The 19,237-nt window shown below is 36.3% G+C and overlaps 1 protein-coding gene across 3 annotated transcripts; it reads left to right on the top strand.

Annotated features, from left to right (window-relative positions):
• Window positions 1-102: 102 nt before the first annotated feature.
• On the top strand, window positions 103-17,847 carry syt8 (synaptotagmin VIII). Of its 3 annotated transcripts, none has more exons than XM_048159167.1 (9): window positions 103-261; window positions 7,196-7,319; window positions 7,544-7,713; window positions 10,157-10,252; window positions 11,698-11,865; window positions 12,052-12,219; window positions 13,900-14,017; window positions 15,917-16,050; window positions 16,315-17,847. In XM_048159167.1, the coding sequence occupies exons 2-9, from the start codon at window positions 7,223-7,225 to the stop codon at window positions 16,552-16,554; spliced, it is 1,191 nt and encodes a 396-aa protein (XP_048015124.1). In that variant the 5' UTR covers window positions 103-261; window positions 7,196-7,222; the 3' UTR covers window positions 16,555-17,847. The 3 variants fall into 3 exon arrangements, with proteins under 3 accessions (XP_048015124.1, XP_048015125.1, XP_048015126.1); XM_048159168.1 differs by lacking the exon at window positions 103-261 and adding an exon at window positions 4,301-4,736; XM_048159169.1 differs by lacking the exons at window positions 103-261; window positions 7,196-7,319 and adding an exon at window positions 4,301-4,736.
• Window positions 17,848-19,237: the final 1,390 nt, after the last annotated feature.

Raw genomic sequence — 19,237 nt, 5'->3', positions numbered from 1 at the left:
ATCATCATATGAGGTGTGCACCTAGTTCTGTAAGGGCATATATGCAGAAACAGTTTTGTGTATTATTGAGGTGTGGCAGGTGCCTAACATTTCTCTCCATACTGAAGGAACACTTCGAGGAGAGCTGTCTAAGTGGCCTGGCCTTTGTTTCCAACTATTTTTGGATTCCAGCAAAAGACAATGACTTAATTGTTTAATACTGCAGAACTGGACAAGACAACCTAACAGGAGGATTGGAACTGAGAGTGGAGTGTGAAAAAGGCAAGTTCAATTATTGTGTATTTCATCATCTTTTCTAGATACGTTTCAGCTGGGTCCAACAAGTTTTAGTAAAATGTTGCCTGTGTTCAGAAATGAATATATCAGTATACTTTAGTTGTCACGTAAGTCAGACTGAACTCTGGAAATAAAAGAATAAATGTTGTAAGTATTTCTTAAACTGGATAACACTGGATGACCTTTAACAAACTTTTTTTAACAATAATGTGAATGTGAACATATGTTAAAAAAAGAGGGGACTAACATAACATAACATAACATAACATAACATAACATAACATAACATAACATAACATAACATAACATAACATAACATAACATAACATAACATAACATAACAGGTTTGACTCCCGCTTTCTCCCTGTGTTGGCGTGGGTTTCCTCTGGGTGATCTGGTGAATTGGAGATTTTAAATTGTCAGTGAGTGTGAATATTTGTGTGTGTGTTTCGTGATGGACTGACCATACATCCAGGGTGTTTCCCCGCCTGCGGTCTGAGACGCTGGGATAGACTCCAGCATTTCCGAGACAATAGGACAAATGTTTGGAAATTGAATCTCTATGTTTTAAACTACAACTGAGTCAATAGCCAAACTGAACTAATTCTACAACAGTGGTGTCACTCCAATGCACTGTTTTTATAATGACATTCACTTATTTTAAATTTGTCTTAAATTTGTCGTAATGCGCACTTTGTACACTGTAAAACTGAACAGTGAAATTAAATGAAATGAGTTTGTTTCACTCAAATAATAATGAAACATCATTGTACTTAGAAAAAAAGTTGTGTGAACTCCAAATTTCTTTGTAGTAAGCTGAACTTAATATGATTGAGTTGAGTTGCAGCAGATTTCCAATTCTCAGTATGATTTTGCATCAGACTGTATAAATAAATGTTGAAATCAAGTGTTATTTTGTGTGTTTTTGCACAAGATTAACATAGAGAGACATAAGTTAGTGTTTAATGTTGTGTTATATTGATTTACGGGGGTTCTGTTATGTTTTGTAGGGGTACCATTGTGGTGAAGAGTAGAGCCTGTGGTTAGGTTGAGGATGGGCTGCAAAACAAATAAGACTGTGTATATACTGTATGTTGTTTGATTGTATACATTCAAGTATATAATGAGAGTCTCTTTGATAGTTACAATAGCATGTGTTATTTGGTATCTAACATTTAAAGGTCCCGTTCTTCGTGATCCCATGTTTCAAACTTTAGTTAGTGTGTAATGTTGTTGTTAGAGTATAAATAAAATCGGTAAAATTTTAAAGCTCAAAGTTCAATGCCAAGCGAGATATTTTATTTAACAGAAGTCGCCTACATCGAACGGCCAGTTTGGACTACATCCCTCTACTTCCTTCTTTAATGACGTCACTAAAACAGTTTTTTGACTAACCTCCGCCCACAGGAATACACAAGAGTTGCGTTTGTAGAGTGTGTTTGTCGCCATGTCGTCGAAACGGTGTTATTTTCATCCCGCAGTCCAATCACCGGGTTTGATTCCGGCTCAAATTGATAGGGTAAAATTAAAGACATGTTTACAATAACACTGAGCGCGTGCATCTCCACGTTATGGTAAGAGGCGTGACCTTTCAGGGCAAGATGCGCTAAGCTGCTGTCGAATCACAACACAGGAACCGCTGGCACAATCAGAACTCGTTACGTATTTCTGAAGGAGGGACTTCATAGAACAAGGAAGTCATCAGCCCGTTTTTATGACAGTGGAAACAGCGGTATACAGATAAGTAAATTATGTGAAAAATACTGTGTTTTTTTTACACGCGAAACATGAACACATGTTATATTCCACACTATAAACACAATCAAAGCTTCAAAAAACCACGAAAAACGGGACCTTTAAGGTAGAGAGGGGTAAAATGCCCCCACTCTGTCTAAACAATTTGCTTTTTACATTTACAGCAAGATTTACTACTACTTGTATCACAACTAACATAAAGTGAATCTAATGAAGTCTTAAACATAACCAATGATTATGAATTACAAAATTATAATAGACTATTTGAAAAGTATTGCTGGCTGACAGAGGTGTAAAGAGTACCTGAAAACCATACCTGAGTAAAAGTACTGATACCTTACATTGAAAATGACTCCATTACAAGTTACAAGTAACCACTTGAGTAAAATCTGATTTTAACAGTACTTAAGTATTTTACTCATGCTGAATGTAGGCTCAGAGATGCACTAGTCCTCAACACATGAGAGGCGTGCCAGTGAAAATAAGAAACAATTGATTTGTAAGATGAGAAATTAAGTTTATTTTCTAAAATCAAAATAAAACTGAACACCTCAATGTTGTAATACATCAAGGTCGACACAGCAACCTTTTAAATGTCTACAAACTCTCAAGTCTCAGTTAAAGGGATAGTTCACCCAAAAATGAAAATCCTGTCATCATTTACTCCCCCTCAAGTTGTTCCAAACATGTATATATGTATTTTCATTTTTGGGTGAACTGTCCCTTTAAGCTCAAGTGCACAAAAAGGCCACAGGTACACTAATATCCTTCAAAATGGTCTTGTCAATATAGCAGATAAAAAACAAAGTTAAGTAAAATTAAGTAGTCAAACTATGTGCTGGTTTGAGTTTCATCACCAGCTGCAGTCATTTCCTCATCTAATAAATCAAACACCTGCGATCAGCAACTGTCTACTAATGCACTCACATTCATGTAAAGTACCCTTGTTGACAAGTTTTGGGGAAGTGAAGGCAAAATGCACAAGATATTCAATGCCCTTACATGGCGATATCGCTGCTTTATTTCAGAAACAAACTGCTGCAGAAAAAGTTAGCTGCCATGAAAAATGTAATTTGTAATTGCATAACTCATCACAAATGTAGTGGAGTAAAAGTACATTTACAGTTCAAAAATGTAGTCAAGTAGAGAGTAAAAGTTGCCAATATCTTTGATACTCAGCACAACTACAAAGTAGCCAAAAAAAATACTTAATTACAGTAAATAGTTACATTTACTCAAGTACTTTACACCTCTGCTAGCTGATGCTAGCTTACTAGCTAGCTGGTGCTAACTTGAGGTAATTTTTAAATATAAAGTCCAAATATTTTTTTATTGAACCACCTAGCTAGATTACATTTGATGGAAAAACAAAGGATTTGATGTTCAGAGTAACTACAGTAATTATGATAATGAGAAGGAGGCATTTTCCCTCAGTGTTTGAAAAAAAAAATTGTCATTCTAAAAATATATTTTCCTTAAATTACATGTACTTCCTAACTACAGGCCTTACTATTATAATAATATATCTGTGATGTTCTGCAAAACATCAAATTATTTCATGAAATCTGTTTTCTCTCAAGTACATCGCCAGTGAAAGCTTCACAGTAAATACTTCTACATCACTCTTGTCAACATAGTTTATAGTAACAACAAAAACGTATCTTGACTCAATCTAGTTGTTATTTTGGGAAAACCAGAAGGGGGATTTTTTACCCCAAGGGGGCGTTTTACCCCACTCTACCCTAACCAAGATCTGAATGTAGTGTTTATGTAAATTAACTGTATGTAATTAACATTATAATGACTGAGGCGAGGCTGAGAATTGTGGGGAATAAGGGATGTCGGTGACGTGATTAATAATGAGATATGTGCACCACATTGGCCTTGGTCCGCTTCCACAGCTCTTGGCCCCGCCCCACTTGTCAATTTTTTTTAAGTTCAACTAACTTAAAAAAAAAAAAATTAGTTAGTTTACTTAAATAATTTGAGTATTCTGAACTTATTAAGTTTTACAGGGTAGCTATTGTGTGACACTTTCAATTATAGTTCCACTAAACAGATTGGTTTTGTCATTTTCAGACAGAATAGTGTATTTTGTCATTGTTCTGCTCTATTTATCCCTGTGACCCAATAAGCAGTTTGGAAAAAGGCTGGATGGATGGTATAATACAGCTGCACTTCCTTCCTTTTGTCTATTTGTGAAATTTAAATGTTGTACTGTATCTCTACCTCTATATTTTTCCTCTCTTCATCTTTCTCCTTCCTTATTTTGTAGAGTCTCTCTCTTGTTCATGTTTTCATCACTGTCATAAAAAGATTTAAAATGTCATAAAAAGTCATTAAATGTGTAGGCAGCTGCTCTGACTAAATTGCCCAATCAAGTTAGATGTTGAAAATACTGAATTGTATGAATTGCAAAAGACTAAACTGAGATTAACAGCAGATTCTTGTTTGGCCATATGATTAAAGCCTCAATAGTTGTTTCATTTGATAAGTAAATGGCACATTATAATGGCTCTTTCCTGAGCTGATCCAGCTTTAGCAGTGGGCAGTGACTTCCTTCCCCTCTCTGTGACTGCCATATTCCCCCTGCCACCGCTCATTCACCCAGTTTAGGAATGTGTTCCTACCATTCAGAATATTAATCTTTAAGTTTTATACGACAACAGAGGAACCAAGATCCAAACTGAACTCATTCTACAACAGTGAGTGTCACTGTAATGCTCTTTTTTATATTGCGGTTCACTTTTTCTTTATGCTCAGTTTGTTGCTATTGTGTGCAGCTGTAATTATGCCTGTAGATTAGTTTTGTTTATGTCATTTTCAGATATAGTGTATTTTGATATTGTTCTGCACTATTTACTCATATTTCTTTGAAGGTATTTTAAGAATTTCTCTTGAAACTGGGACTTGTACTACTTTATTACTTTGCTGTTGCATTGCAACAGTCTTGAATGTGAAAATGTTGAAATATGACAGCAAATGATTTGATTGTATACTCAAGGCAGTATTGTTCCGTTTTTATTACTATGTTTCACTGAAAAAGAATGTTATCTGTACACTTCAGCACACCCAGTTTTAATGGAGTGCAGTCTGTCAACTCTAGGTTGTTTAACTTTGGTGGTGACGAAACGCTCTCTTTTTCAGGCAACCGAGAGTTACTATGTTACTATATATATATATATATTGAATTATTTGGTTTTACATATCAGGACATAATAAAAATCATCTGGTCTTTGGCAGGTCTTAAAATGAGATAAATACAACCTCAGATGATCAACAACACATCACATATTACACTGTGTCATTATTTATTTAACAAAAACTAGGACAAAATGGAGAAGCCATGGGTGACAAACTAAGTACACCCTTACTGCTTCCAAAGGAATGAAGAGGGTAAGAAGCAGGTGCTGCTAATCAAATGCCTTTGATTAATTGATCATCAGCAAGCACGACCAACTCTATAAAAGCAGATGTTTTGGCAGTTTGCTGGTCTGGAGCATTCAGGTGTGTTTTAACACAATGCCAAGGAGAAAAGACATCGGCAGTGTTCAGTGATGCCCATCAATCTAGGAAGGGTTACAAGACCATCTGAAGTTTATCGCTGAGGAAGATTATTCACAAGAGGAAAACATTCAAGACAGCTGGCAATCTTCCCAGGCGTGGACATCCTGGCAAATTTACCCCAAGCATACAGGCCTCATGTTAAATGTTAAAGTTCATGACAATACAATTAGAAAAAGATTGAACAAGTATGGCTTGTTTAAAAGGGTTTCTTCTACTCTCTAAAAAAAACATGGCAGCACTGCTTAGGCTTGCAAAGTTTCATATGAACAAACCTTAAGACTTCTGGATCAATGCCTTTTCGGACAGACGAGACCTAAGTGGAGATGTTTGGCCATAATGCACAGTGCTACATTTAGCGAAAGCCAAACACAGCATATCAGCAAAAAAAAAAAAACCTCATACCTAAACTCAAATAAACTCATACCATAAAACTCAACTGTCAAGCACGGTGGTGGAGAGGTCATAATTTGGGCTTGTTTTGCAGCCACAGGACCTGCAGGCACCTCACAATCATTGAGTTGACCATGAACTCCTCTGTATACCAAAGTATTCTAGAGTCAAATGTGAAGCCATCTGTCCGACAGCTAAAGCTTGGTCGAAATTGGGTCATGCAACAGGATAATGATCCCAAGAACACCAGCAAATCTACACCAGAATGGCTGAAAAAGAAAATAATCAAGTTGTTGCACTGGGCCAGTCAAAGTCCAGACCTCAACCCGACTGAAATGCTGTGGCGGGACCTTAAGAGAGCTGTGCATAAACAAATGCCCACAAACCTCAAAGAATTGAAGCAACGCTGTAAAGAAGAGCGGGCCAAAATTCATTCAATGTGAGGGTCATACAGAAAATGATTACTTCAAGATATTGCTGCTAAACAAGCTATTAAATAATAGTGTCACCCATGGCTTCTCCATTTTGGCTTTATTTTTGTTAAATAAATAATGACACAGTGCAATATGTTATGTTTTGTTGTTCATCTGAGGTTGTATTTACCTAATTTTAAGACCTGCTAAAGATCTTTTTATGATGTCCTGATACATTAAGCCATAGAATTCAAAAGGGTGTACTTTCTTTATATATACTAAAACCTTATGGCAGACAATTTGTCTTGTTAAAAGTTGTCTACATTTTATTTTATTAAAGGAATAGTTCACTCCGAATGTAAAATTCTGTCATTATTTACTCATCCTCATATTGTTTCAAACCTTTATGAGTTTTTTTTTTATTTGGTGGAACACAATAGGAGAATAGAAGCAGAATATGGCTTCAGAAGACAGGGCCTCTTTAATGGATCTTTTTGGAGATTGACTGCCACAATCTCTATATGATTGAGCCGATTTTCATTTCCGATTATCTCCAATTTTATATTTTCTATGGGTTTAGAATTATATAATGACAGAATGTCCATTTTTTGGGTGAACTATCCCTTTAATTTTGAGTCAACTACTCTTTTCAGGCTGACTAAAATGTTGCAGTACCATTCTAACCAGTAGGGGGCGTCCTAGTACCTTGTCACAAAACAAGGTTACTAATAACTCAACCACAACTTTTTAAAACTCTTGCCAGCCACCAAACTCTTTTGTATGTGCATTTACAGTGACCCACCGGTCTCATCCATTTCACCATGACACCAAGACCGTCATTAAAACCAACTAAAACACACACCAACACTACAACAGCTGCTCCGGGGTTCCTGCCCTCTTTACTGGACAGGATTCCTTGTGAGTATATCATATGAATCTTTGTTTCAGCACCTGCTCCATGGGCCCCTATCTAATTCCACCCCTTGCGCACATTTCTTGCTTCTCAATTTTCACTTGCTACAAGTTTAAGTCTCCTGGCTGTGGTTTCGTCTCATCCTTCAGATGTGTTTCATGGTGCTATACTGAACCACTGCTTTGGTGCTGTGATGAAAGATGGAATATTGTTGTTTTTGTCACAACAGTGCCAAGATGGGCCATCTATGCTATATTTGCTGCCATCATCCTGCTCGTTCTCATCTGTGTGATATGCTGCTGTGTAAAATGCTGCTGCAAAGGGAAAAAGAAGAGGAAGAAGAAGCTGGACCAGCAGATCAGTATGAAAGGGATCTCAGGAACTACAACCGCAGCACTGGTGAGAGATGGATCGTCCATGCTTGTGGATGCTGGTTAAATTTTTCTGCTAGTCAGCAATGAGTTTAAATGAAGAACAAATGGAGACTGAGCAAAAAAACCTATTAATCTCAGTTGTCTCCACATGAGTTTAAGAAGAGATCACAACATGTCACAAACTCTATTCAGATTTTCTTTAAAAGTCTTTTAAAGTCAAAGATAGTAACTTAAATAGTTCTCGTCAAATACTTACATGCTTTTAACATTACTTTTATTGCTCTATAATCTTGCAGTATATAAATGTATCACTTGTGACTGATTTTATTTCTCCTAAGATATTTTAAAGGTGAGGTATGGCAAGATGGCCAAGAAAATACGATTGTTGTTAAAGGATTAGTTCACCCAAAAATGAAAATTCTGTAATTTATTACTCACCCTCATGCCTTTCCACACCCGTAAGACCTTTGTTAATCTTCGGAACACAAATTAAGATATTTTTGTTGAAATCCGATGGCTCCGTGAGGCCTGCATAGGGAGCAATGACATTTCCTCTCTCAAGATCCATAACATATTTAAATCAGTTAATGTGAGTAAAGTGGTTCAATATTAATATTATAAAGCGATGAGAATATTTTTGGTTATTTTTGGTCATTATGCTCCGAAGCTTCCTGAAGCAGTGTTTTGAAATCGGCCATCACTAAATAAGTCGTTATTTTGTTTTTGTGGTGCACCAAAAATATTCTCGTCGCTTTATGATATTAATCTTGAACCACTGTACTCACATGAACTGATTTAAATATGTTTTTAGTACATTAATGGATCTTGAGAGAGGAAATGTCATTGCTGGCTATGGAGGCCTCACATTTTTGGGTGAACTAACCCTTTAAATAGGTTACTCCCATCATCAGCTATTGGTTGAAAAAACCATAGTCCCCACCTCCAAACTCACACCATTGGCTGTCACTGTTGCTATGTGAGGTTAATCAAAAGATTAATCTATAATAATGGTGTGTTCCATTTGTCCTCGGACGTGGGAAAGTCCTAGTTTCCAGTAGCACATTTTAACTGCAATGTCCCCTCAAGTTAGACTTCCAACTGGGAAGCGCAATAAATGGTAAAACAATTGCTCTACAAACTAGTGTTTATTAGTTAGTTAAAGCTGCAGTCCGTAACTTTTGGCGCTCTAGTGGTTAATAATAAGAGCTGCACACGACTTGTGGAAGAACATTGCTACTTCCCTCTGTTTATGTCAAGACTGGTCTAAAATAGTCTGAATATAAACACTTATTATGGGTGTACTGTAGTGATTCAGGGTAAGACAAAAACACGGTTTGGAAAATGGATTCATGTTGTACATTCTCATTACATAATTTTTGTAAATTTTGAACACAAAAAAAGTTACGGACAGCAGCTTTAATATGTTAAAGTAATTTGAAAACAACATTTTACAACACAATTAACTGTTTTTGCACAGCTAAATAATAACTGGAGACTGCTGACACTGAAAACCTCACACTTTCAAATTTAAAATGGCGGCGCCTGCTCTTACCTTAAAATTAGGTTGAAAGATAATAAAAAATGAATAATTTCCATGAGTCTAGTCTTTGCATCTGTTTGTTTGAAGTTTGAATCAGGTCTTCTCTGATGGATTAGCATTGGCTAGGTGGCGCTTTCACAAAAAAGGGTCCTAGAACTGTGGTCCGGAAACTGCATCCTTTGGTATTGCAGGAATGTAATATTGGAGATTTCTGTCAATGGCAGGGAAGCATTGTCATAAATGACGGAAAATTTCGTCAGTGGCAGGGAAAGAGTTAAAGGGTTAGTTCACCCAAAAATGACAATAATGTCATTTATTACTCACCCTCATGTCGTTCCACACCCGTAAGACCTTTGTTCATCTTCAGAACACAAATTAAGATATTTTGATTAAACAAATCAACAATAAAGTAATGGGCCGATTTCAAAACACTTCTTCGGAGCTTAACGAATCGAATCACAGATTCGGATCTCCTATCAAACAGCTAAACTGCTGAAATCACGTCATTTTGGCTCTCCGAAACACTGATCGGATTCGTAAAGCTCCGAAGCAGTGTTTTGAAATCGGCCCATCACTATATTGTTGAAAAGTCGTTATTTTGTTTTTTTGGCGCACAAAAAGTATTCTCGTTGCTTTATAATATTAAGATAGAACCACCAAACTCACATGAACTGTTTTAAATACGAATTGCTGTCTATAGAGGCCTCACTGAGCCATCGGATTTAATCAAAATATCTTAATTTGTGTTCCGAAGATGAACGAAGGTCTTACGGGTGTGGAACGACATGAGGGTGAGTAATTAATGACAGAATTTTCATTTTTGGGTGAACTAACCCTTTAATTGAAACATCATCTAATTCATCTAATTGAAACATCATCTAATTCCTCTTGGTGGCATTTACTAAGGGGATACTGCATGTACTGACAGGTCCAGCTTGAGACAGAGGATGTGGAATATGGATCAGCTGACCAACAGAGGGGAAAACTGCAGTATTCACTGGAGTTCAACGCATCCAGATCAGAGGTAAATGACTTTCACTGATTTTACAGCAGTGCCCTCAATTGGCAAGAAGTATGAACTAATTAACTTTCATTCTCCAAACCTGTTCCTGGAGGGCCACTGTCCTGCAGAGTTTAGCTCCAACGTAGGCCCTGTCCTCACGAACAGGGGTATTTTCAAAACCGCAAGTTTTTCAATACAGTTTGGCTGTTTGTGCACACGCAAACACTGAAACCAAACTTTTTGAAAACTCCTGCCAGGGTGAAGATTTTCAGAAACTCCGTTTGCAGTATTGTCGTGTAGCCAGTGAAACCGGAAATTTTGGCTTGTGACGTCGGAGTTCACACTGTTATCTCCTTTGTTTGACATCAGATTGTGTGCCGCTGTCTCCTTTGTTTACATGTTGTTAGCCTACCTTAACCAGTAATAATAACCATATTGCCACCTGTTGGTTTGGCATGCTCTTGACAGCGCTTCATAGCGTCGATTTTTTTTTAAACCGTACTTGTGTGGATGAGATTTTTTATTGTTTATTTTTTTGTTGAGGCCTTACAGTACCTCAACACACCTATATAGAAGTTTCTAGTATGCTTAGTTAGCTGGTTCAGGTGTGCATAATTGGGGTTGGAGCTGAACTCTGCAGGAAAGTGGCAGGATTGGACACCATATAGTTCATACATTTGTTCATTCCAAACTGCAAATATCTTTTGAGGAAATCATCAGAAGTATGCACACTGCACAAACAGAAATTGCTATGTCTTGAATATTATGAAGCAATAGTATAAAGTTTGATATTTACATTCATATTCTGTGTCATAATAACCCGAACGACACTTTAAAAGCTTCACTGAATCTATGAAAGTGAATTATAGCAATTATGTAGTGACCAACGGCATTAAACAAATCAAAATGACCTTATATTTCATACGCTTCTACAAAAGTCACCATTATTAGTCTAAATTTTGCTGGCTCTGCTTGCTCAAGACATTCAATTAACTAAATGAGGTGCATCTTGGGACACTTTGACATGTGTGTCATGACATTTAACACACTTGTTGGCTCATTTTCCTTCACTTTCCAGTCCAACTCTTAATTAACTAATTGATTTAGCAAAGAAAATCATACATAGTTTATACAGTGTTTGTTGTATTTACTGTTAAGTCTGGGTGAAACGGAAGATGAGACCAACTTTACTTCAGTATTGTGACATCATGAAATGGAATATTGAATGAAGAAAAATAAAGGCTAAAGGAACACCATTCCAGAGAGGAAGACGTTCACAAAGATTACAAAGACAAAATTTTTTTTTTCCTGTGGATTATTTGCATGGATGAATTGTTCACCACAAGACAAGTAACGGGCGCTAACAAAGTAAATAAGGTTTTGAATTCATGTGGACTTTAAGAATAAACTTTTAGATAAAACTGTTTTTAAGATCATAAACCTACATGTACCATATTTTTTATCAGCTGACTGTAGGAATAAAAGAAGCTGCCGCTTTGCAAGCGATGGACTCAGGAGGAACATCTGACCCTTATGTGAAAGTCTACATCCTTCCCAACAAGTTCAAAACATTTGAGACGAAAGTCTTCAGGAAAACCCTTAACCCTGTGTTCAATGAAAATTTCAAATATCAGGTAAACCATGCAGCATATAAAATCGTTCACTATCATATGGTCCTAGATTCATATGCACATGAATATTCTGTTATCAGCTCGAACAATGACCTGATGCTCGGTCAAGCTCATTAAACTGGAGTTGTTAAATTTACAGCCTATTTACAGTAACTAAACACCGAAGTTTTGTTTTCACCACTTTTGTAGATCCCTCAGAAGGAGCTGACTGAGTCGATACTGGTGATGCAAGTGTATGACTTTAACAGATTCTCCAAACACGACATCATCGGTGAGATCAGACTCAATCTGTCCACGGTGGACTGGAATCATGTGATTGAGGAGTGGAGAGATCTGAGCGAAGCTTCCAAACATGAGGTTCAGTTCAGTACTCCAATCCACATATGTTGTCAAGTTCAATGTCATTTTTCATGTGGCTAGTTCACATACATTATATTCATATGCAGTGCAGAGTTGGGGGTCCCAGAAAGTTGTTTTGCCCCTTCTCTTTCAATTGCTGTGGTATGGATGGTGCTGTCACAAAATGACTAATACACTGAATCTCAAAAAGAATTGAATCTTTCGACAAAGACCAGAGCAGGTGGATTTTGTTTCCATCATGTCACCAGAGCATCACGGAAAATGCAATGAGTGAGCAACCTTATGTTAAGTGTCATACTCAACAGCACAATGGTGATATATTATGTGTCAACCCTTGTTCAGAGCAGTTGATTGGTTGGCACAGGACACTCTTAAGTCTGCGATTTGAAATCTGACATTTTCATGACCCCATGCACGTCAATAGGCTCAGAGTTAAAGGGTTACTCACCCTCAAGCCATCCTATGTGTATATGACTTTCTTCTTTCAGCCAGTTATATTAAAAAATATCATGCCTCTTCCAAGCTTTATAATGGGAGTGAATGGTACCCTAGATTTTGAAGTCCAAAAAAGCACATCCATCCATCATTAAAGTAATCCATACGGATCCAGGTGGTTAATAAAGGCCTTCTAAAGTGAAGTGATGGGTCTTTGTAAGAAAAATATGTTATAACTTTATAAACTGTAATCACTACACAGTAAAATCCACAGAGTTAAATCAACTCTTCTCAGAGTACATATGGTCCCTCTCTCAAGAGTGTTAAAGTAACACTGAAGCAGAGGTAAAGTTAATGAGATAATTAAGCAATTAATAAGGCTGTGACTGAAGTCAGTTGTAGTTCTTGTGTTTCTCTTTTCTTCAGTGATTCTGCTTGTTAACAGCAGGTGTTCATCACTAATGCATAATCATCACTTAATGAGATAACTTTAACTCTGCTTCAGTGTTATTTTAACACTATTTAGAGAGGGACCATATGTACTCTGAGCAGAGTTGATTTAACTCCGGAGATTTTGCTGTGTAGCTTTCGGTAATGTTCTGGCGGAAGAGTGACCTCTGACCCGGCGTATGACGTAGGATGTAGGAGTAGCGTAAGCTTAGGTGAGAGTAGACGCCTCTCACGGTTCAAACAAATAGGACTGGGCAACAAACTCAGGCTCTTCCAACATTTCTCTATAAAAATTCTTGTTTTAGACTTCTAATTCATGAACGATGTTTTGTTTTGCTCATATTTTGTTATCCTCTGTGCTTCCGTGTTCACCAATACATTTTGAATCTGGTCAGAGGTCACTCTTCCACCGGAACTAGACTCGCGTACAGTTACCAGAAGCCAGCTATTATAGTTCATAAAGTTTTAAATTACAAAAACGCATCGCTTTGCTTCAGAAGGTCTTTATTAACCCCCTGGAACGTATGGATTACTTTTATGATGGATGGATGTCCTTTTTTGGGCTTAAAAAAAATGGTACCATTCACTCCCATTATACAGCTCGGAATATATATTTTAATATAACTCAGATTGTGATTGGCTGAAAGAAGAAAGACATGTACACCTAGGATAGCTTGAGGGAGAGTAAATTATGGGATAATTTTCATTTTCAATTTTGGCTTTAAGAGCAACCTCTATGCAAAATGTGTATGCTAGTTTAACTGTATCTTTCATCTTGTGTCCATATTACAGCAAGAGCATCTGGGAGAGATCTGCTTCTCTCTTCGTTATGTCCCGACTAGTAGTAAACTCACTGTGATCATACTGGAAGCCAAGAACCTGAAGAGCATGGACCAGGGAGGCTCTTCAGGTGAGATACTCACATACTAAAATGTCCTACATCCTCAGAAATCTAGTCTGCAATCATTCCTGACTGAAACAAACCTTCTATATAGAACATAGACTCATTGTAAAATCGTGACTCTACCTACATTTTCGCAAAAGTGTACCTTTACGGTTACAGTACATACAATTCACTGCGGTTTTAAGCTGAAATGAACATTAATGACAGTAAACACCAACTTTTATTTGTTTTCACACAAATTATGATTACAGGGGCAGATTATCGATTAATAAAGACTTATTTTCACGCTGCTCCTCGCACAATACTATATTATGACCAGAAAACACTTTTACCATAGTCCATGATTTGTAAACTAATACATTTTCACATCTGCATCACATAATGAGCTCCATATGTATGGTTTTCTGAAAAACTTGCTCAGGAGCTCACCTGGTACAGCATTGCACTTGCAAATCACAATAAAAGAGCTCAAAGTCTTGTAGAAGCAAACTAAAATGTTGTGGGTGCTTCAGCAAATATGTTTTTATCTGCACATTTGCGTTTGTTAACATTATCGCTTAGTGTTTAGTAGGACTGGGTATTGAAACAAATTTCACAATTCCATTCGATTTCTATTCACATGCTTGCGATTCGATTCAATTCCGATTTCGGTTCGATTCGATTTCTATTCACATGCTTGCGATTCGATTCAATTCCGATTTCGGTTCGATTCGATTTCTATTCACATGCTTGCGATTCGATTCGATTCCGATTCTGATTCGATTTCTATTCAATTCGATTCGATTCTGATTTAAATTCGATTCAATTCGCTTCTTTTTAACTGAGGCGCTACAGCAATCTCCCACACCACATTAAAGGATTAGTTCACTTTCAAATAAAATGTTCCTTATAATTTACTCACCCCCATGTCATCCAAGATGTTCATGTCTTTCTTTCTTCAGTCAAAAAGAAATTAAGGATTTTGATGAAAACATTCCAGGATTTTTCTCCTTATAGTGGACTTCAATGGCCTCCAGACGGTTGAAGGTCAAAATTACAGTTTCAGTGCAGCTTCAAAGGGCTTTAAACGATACCAGACGAGGAATAAGGGTCTTATCTAGCAAAATGATCGGCCATTTTCCAAAAAAATACATCAGTTTATGCTTTATATAAACAAATGATCACCTTACGAGTGCTTCCGCCAAAACCGCACTTTCGTATTCTTCAAAAAGCGTACGCTGTATGTCCTACGCCTTCCATATTCTACTTACAGAACGAACGCAGCGGCAGTTCCATTTTTTCCGTAAGTAGAATAGTGAAGGCGTAGGACATTTATTTTTTGAATCTCATAATAAGATGGACGTGATTTGAAATCTGAGACTTTGCTTCATATCAAAAGTAACAAAGCACAAAGATTATTGCGATTTATTGGTAAGAGGCGCGCTACATGTTCTGTTCATTCATCAACTTAAAACAGACTAGACTAATCGATTATTGGGATTTAAGAATTGATATTGGCTCGTAAAAATCAGAATCGATTAAAATCGAGAAATCTATATTTTTACCCAGCCCTAGTGTTTAGTGTAGGTGGTAAGTTATTTTTTAAATGCAATAGAACATCTTTTAGCACCTCTCAATGGACATTTCATTTCCAAACTGCTGCGATACGTAACAACTAATGTAATAAAACATTGCCAGATTCAAATTCATGTTTTTCTGATAAACCTGAATGGTCTTTTATCGCCACTAACTGGACAATTTGCTTTGAATGTGCCATGAAACATTTTTCCAAAGATTGGTTTGAAAAATAGCCATATTCGTCTTTGTTATTTCAACTCAAGTTTTTTAGCCATTGCATTCTTTTAGGCAGCTATAGAAGAGGTTTAGCATAGAAATTGATTAATAGTTCTGATTTTTGTTTTGTAGACCCTTATGTTAAAGTTCAATTGGTTCTGGATAAGAAGAAATGGAAGAAGAAGAAAACATCAGTAAAGAAGCGAACTTTGAATCCATACTTTAATGAATCTTTCACTTTTGAAGTGTCGTTTGAACAGATTCAGGTGAGTGATACTGGACCCATTGTACAGATTTTTGGAAGAAAATGAGTTTGCTGCGTTGGTTTGATTAAGTTCTGTGAGAAAAAACAACTACGGATGTAATATCAGAATATCATTCTTACATTGTGATTTCAACCATGCCAAGTAACTTCACTTCATTTGAAGCCTATTTTATTGGCATTTCTTGAGTGCTAGTTTTAGACCCTGGATGGAGTGATGGATGAAGTTTTCCCTTTGCTCTGTTTGTTTCACTGATTCCTCATACAGAAAGTCCAGCTGGTCATCTCAGTGTGGGATCATGACAAAATGAGCAGAAATGATGCGATCGGCAAGATCTATCTGGGCTGTGATGCTACAGGAAACCAGCTGCGTCACTGGGCGGATATGCTGTCCAACCCACGCAAACCTGTGGCTCAGTGGCACACATTACTCTCTGCTGAACAGGTGGACACAACGCTGGCCTTGAAACACACGCTAAAGATCCCATTTGCAAACAAAAACTTCTGAGAAACCTCTACTAACATGACAAATTGTTCACAACCAGAAGTTCCTTTATGCTTTTTATGCCCAGACTATGTACCAATTGTCTTATTTCTTGCCATTCTTTTTCATTTATTTATGATGATTCATATTGTTTTAGTCGAAACATTTAATTTCCTTCATTTTCAGTATTTTGGAAGTAATCGAATAGCTTGGGAAGTAACTAAAAGTAGTGATGCTACATTTTAAAATAGCAAGCTGCTAATGACAAAAAGCTGTTTTTTTTTGTTTAATTTATTTAGTTAAGTAATTGTAATTATGCACACAGCTTTACAGTTACAGTAACGAGCTAAGGAAATAATCAAATTCAGTCTCCTATATTGTCTTCTCCAAAATATGTAGCTGTTTGGAAGTCCAATACATTTTTGTGAATCTTTCATATGGATGGTTCATGTAAATTAAGCGAAGAATCTAAAGAATCTCTCTCTAGATAGATAAATTGATTGATTGATTGATTGATTGATTGATTGAATGATTGATTGTTTTTTTGTAGAAACAGTTGTAGAGTTCCCAATGACTTCAAAGCCCTTCTCATGTTTTGAAGCTTGGGATAAAATTTCCTATTATGTTCAGTCAAGAGCGTAAGTTTGATTTTGACATTGGTAATTTCATGTCCTAATCAATTTCATGTTATCTAAAACCTTTATTTGTAGATATGGTAGATAACCCAATCATAACACATAACATAATTTTGATAATGTAAACCAACTACATTACAATTTAGATTTCTGTACTTTATGATAGAATATCTAAACAAGCATACAGTACATTCATAACTAGGAGAAAAATGTTATTCAGGGATTGAAATTAAGTTTTTTTTTTTGTCTACATCACTTCAATTGATCAGTTCTGTAATGTTATAAGCAGTGTTGGGGGGAATGCATTACAAGTAACGTGAGTTACGTAATCAGATTGAGAAAAAGTAATGCAAAAGTAACATAACACAATACTTTCTGTAAAAAGTAAACATAATTAGTTACTTTTTTAGGGAGTAATGCAATATTGTAATGCATTACTTTTAAAAATAACTTTCCCCAACACTGATTATAAGTGTGTATGTAGAGCACTTACAGGCAAGGTGTTTTTCGGCAATCAGTGTCATGAAAGTCGGCATGAATTGGAAGTTGCAATGTTCTTTTCTTCTATATTGTGACGTATATCAGAGTGAAACGGCTTCACAAACTAGAAAAAATGTAGGGCGGGACTTGATTTTGTCCATTGGGAATTGATTGGATGGTTGTGGTTTGCTATTGGTGAATCTCATGTGAGTGACAGGTTGATCCCGCCCTCGCGCCAGTAAACATCATCAGAGAAGAGATGTCGCTGCAAGGGGGTTAAAAAAATGATTAATAAACACTGTAAAATTCTGAATCATCAATTTTTTATTTTAATATTAAAAATGAATGACCAATGATGATTCTGAAAGAAAATGTGACTGGGAGTATAGGCTACTGTTGCTATACGAACACAAAATTCACATGCATTTGATTGACAGATAAACCACACTCTGTTATTTCAGCATTGTTTCATTCAGTTTAACAACATTAAGTTAGAGTTAAAGAGGGGAAATTTTATCATTCAACTGAACTAAACACTTACCTTATGCTCTTACTCCATCCATGCATTAAATGCACATCCTTGAAAGAGAGCAGTTTTTTACTTTGACTTCTCAGGTAATGTCAGTGTTATGACCCAAAACAGTGGTTACATATAAATATATTTTAATTGTTTGATCTAACTTCCTGCTAGGGACAATTCAGTAGTCGCTGGATATTGGTAGGGAAATTCCCAAGTGTCCCTACTAAATTCTACACCCTTGCATTCAGTGCTGAGGTTTAGAAAATGCAGACATGAGACAGTCGTATCAGGTTTGGAGTGTTCACACATACATACACACACACACACACGTTGATTTCTCTTGTGACAACAGTAAGCACAAGATAAGGGTGTGAGTATTAGGCTGTCAGCACACTTGTGGGCCAATTACAGCATTTTAATGAGGTTTCTTCCTTTGAGCAAGTTTACAGAATGCTAAAGGCTGAGGAACTCATTAGTTGCTTTTGCACAGTCATGTTTTAAACACTCAGGTACATTTTGAAATGCATAATTCAGAATTCATTATTTTATCTCATCAACAAGTACTCTGGAAAAATTGACATTTTGTACCTTCTTCAAATGTGTTGTGTTTTAAAATCTGTGTCTGAATGAAACTGAAACATTAAAAAAAAAGAGAATAAGAAATGTGAGCCCATTATGTGTTCTTGTGCAGTTATTCTGAATGGCTGCTATAGGTGTTTTTTACTGGCCCATGTCAAAAAAAAAAGGAATATTCTGGTCCCTGGGTATTATAAATATAAAAATAATTTAGCATTTAAAATATCTTTTTATTTAAAAATTATTTAAAAATGTATATACTTTTTTATATACTGCCATTTGGGATCAGTAAGATTTTTTTTTTTTTTTTTGAAAGCAATTAATGCTTTTATTCAGAAAGGATGTGTTAAATTGATCAATGCATTGATTATTAATAAACACTGTCCTTTTGAACTTTCTATTCATCAGAGAATCTTAAAAAAAGTATCACGGTTTCTACAAACAAATTAAGCAGCACAACAGTTTTCAACATTGATAATAATACAAAATGTTTCTT

The sequence above is a fragment of the Megalobrama amblycephala genome, linkage group LG15 (genome assembly GCF_018812025.1).
Source record: "Megalobrama amblycephala isolate DHTTF-2021 linkage group LG15, ASM1881202v1, whole genome shotgun sequence".
Taxonomy (NCBI): Eukaryota; Metazoa; Chordata; class Actinopteri; order Cypriniformes; family Xenocyprididae; genus Megalobrama; species Megalobrama amblycephala.
This window is presented reverse-complemented; position numbering and strand designations above follow the sequence as displayed.

What these genes read in the sequence shown, in the direction of transcription:
- syt8 (XM_048159167.1), top strand. Translation starts at nt 7,223, where the DNA reads ATGACACCAAGACCGTCATTAAAACCAACTAAAACACACACCAACACT. An exon ending in TCAACGCATCCAGATCAGAG is followed by an intron (nt 10,253 to 11,697) that starts GTAAATGACTTT and finishes ATTTTTTATCAG; the next exon opens with CTGACTGTAGGAATAAAAGA. An exon ending in ATGAAAATTTCAAATATCAG is followed by an intron (nt 11,866 to 12,051) that starts GTAAACCATGCA and finishes CCACTTTTGTAG; the next exon opens with ATCCCTCAGAAGGAGCTGAC.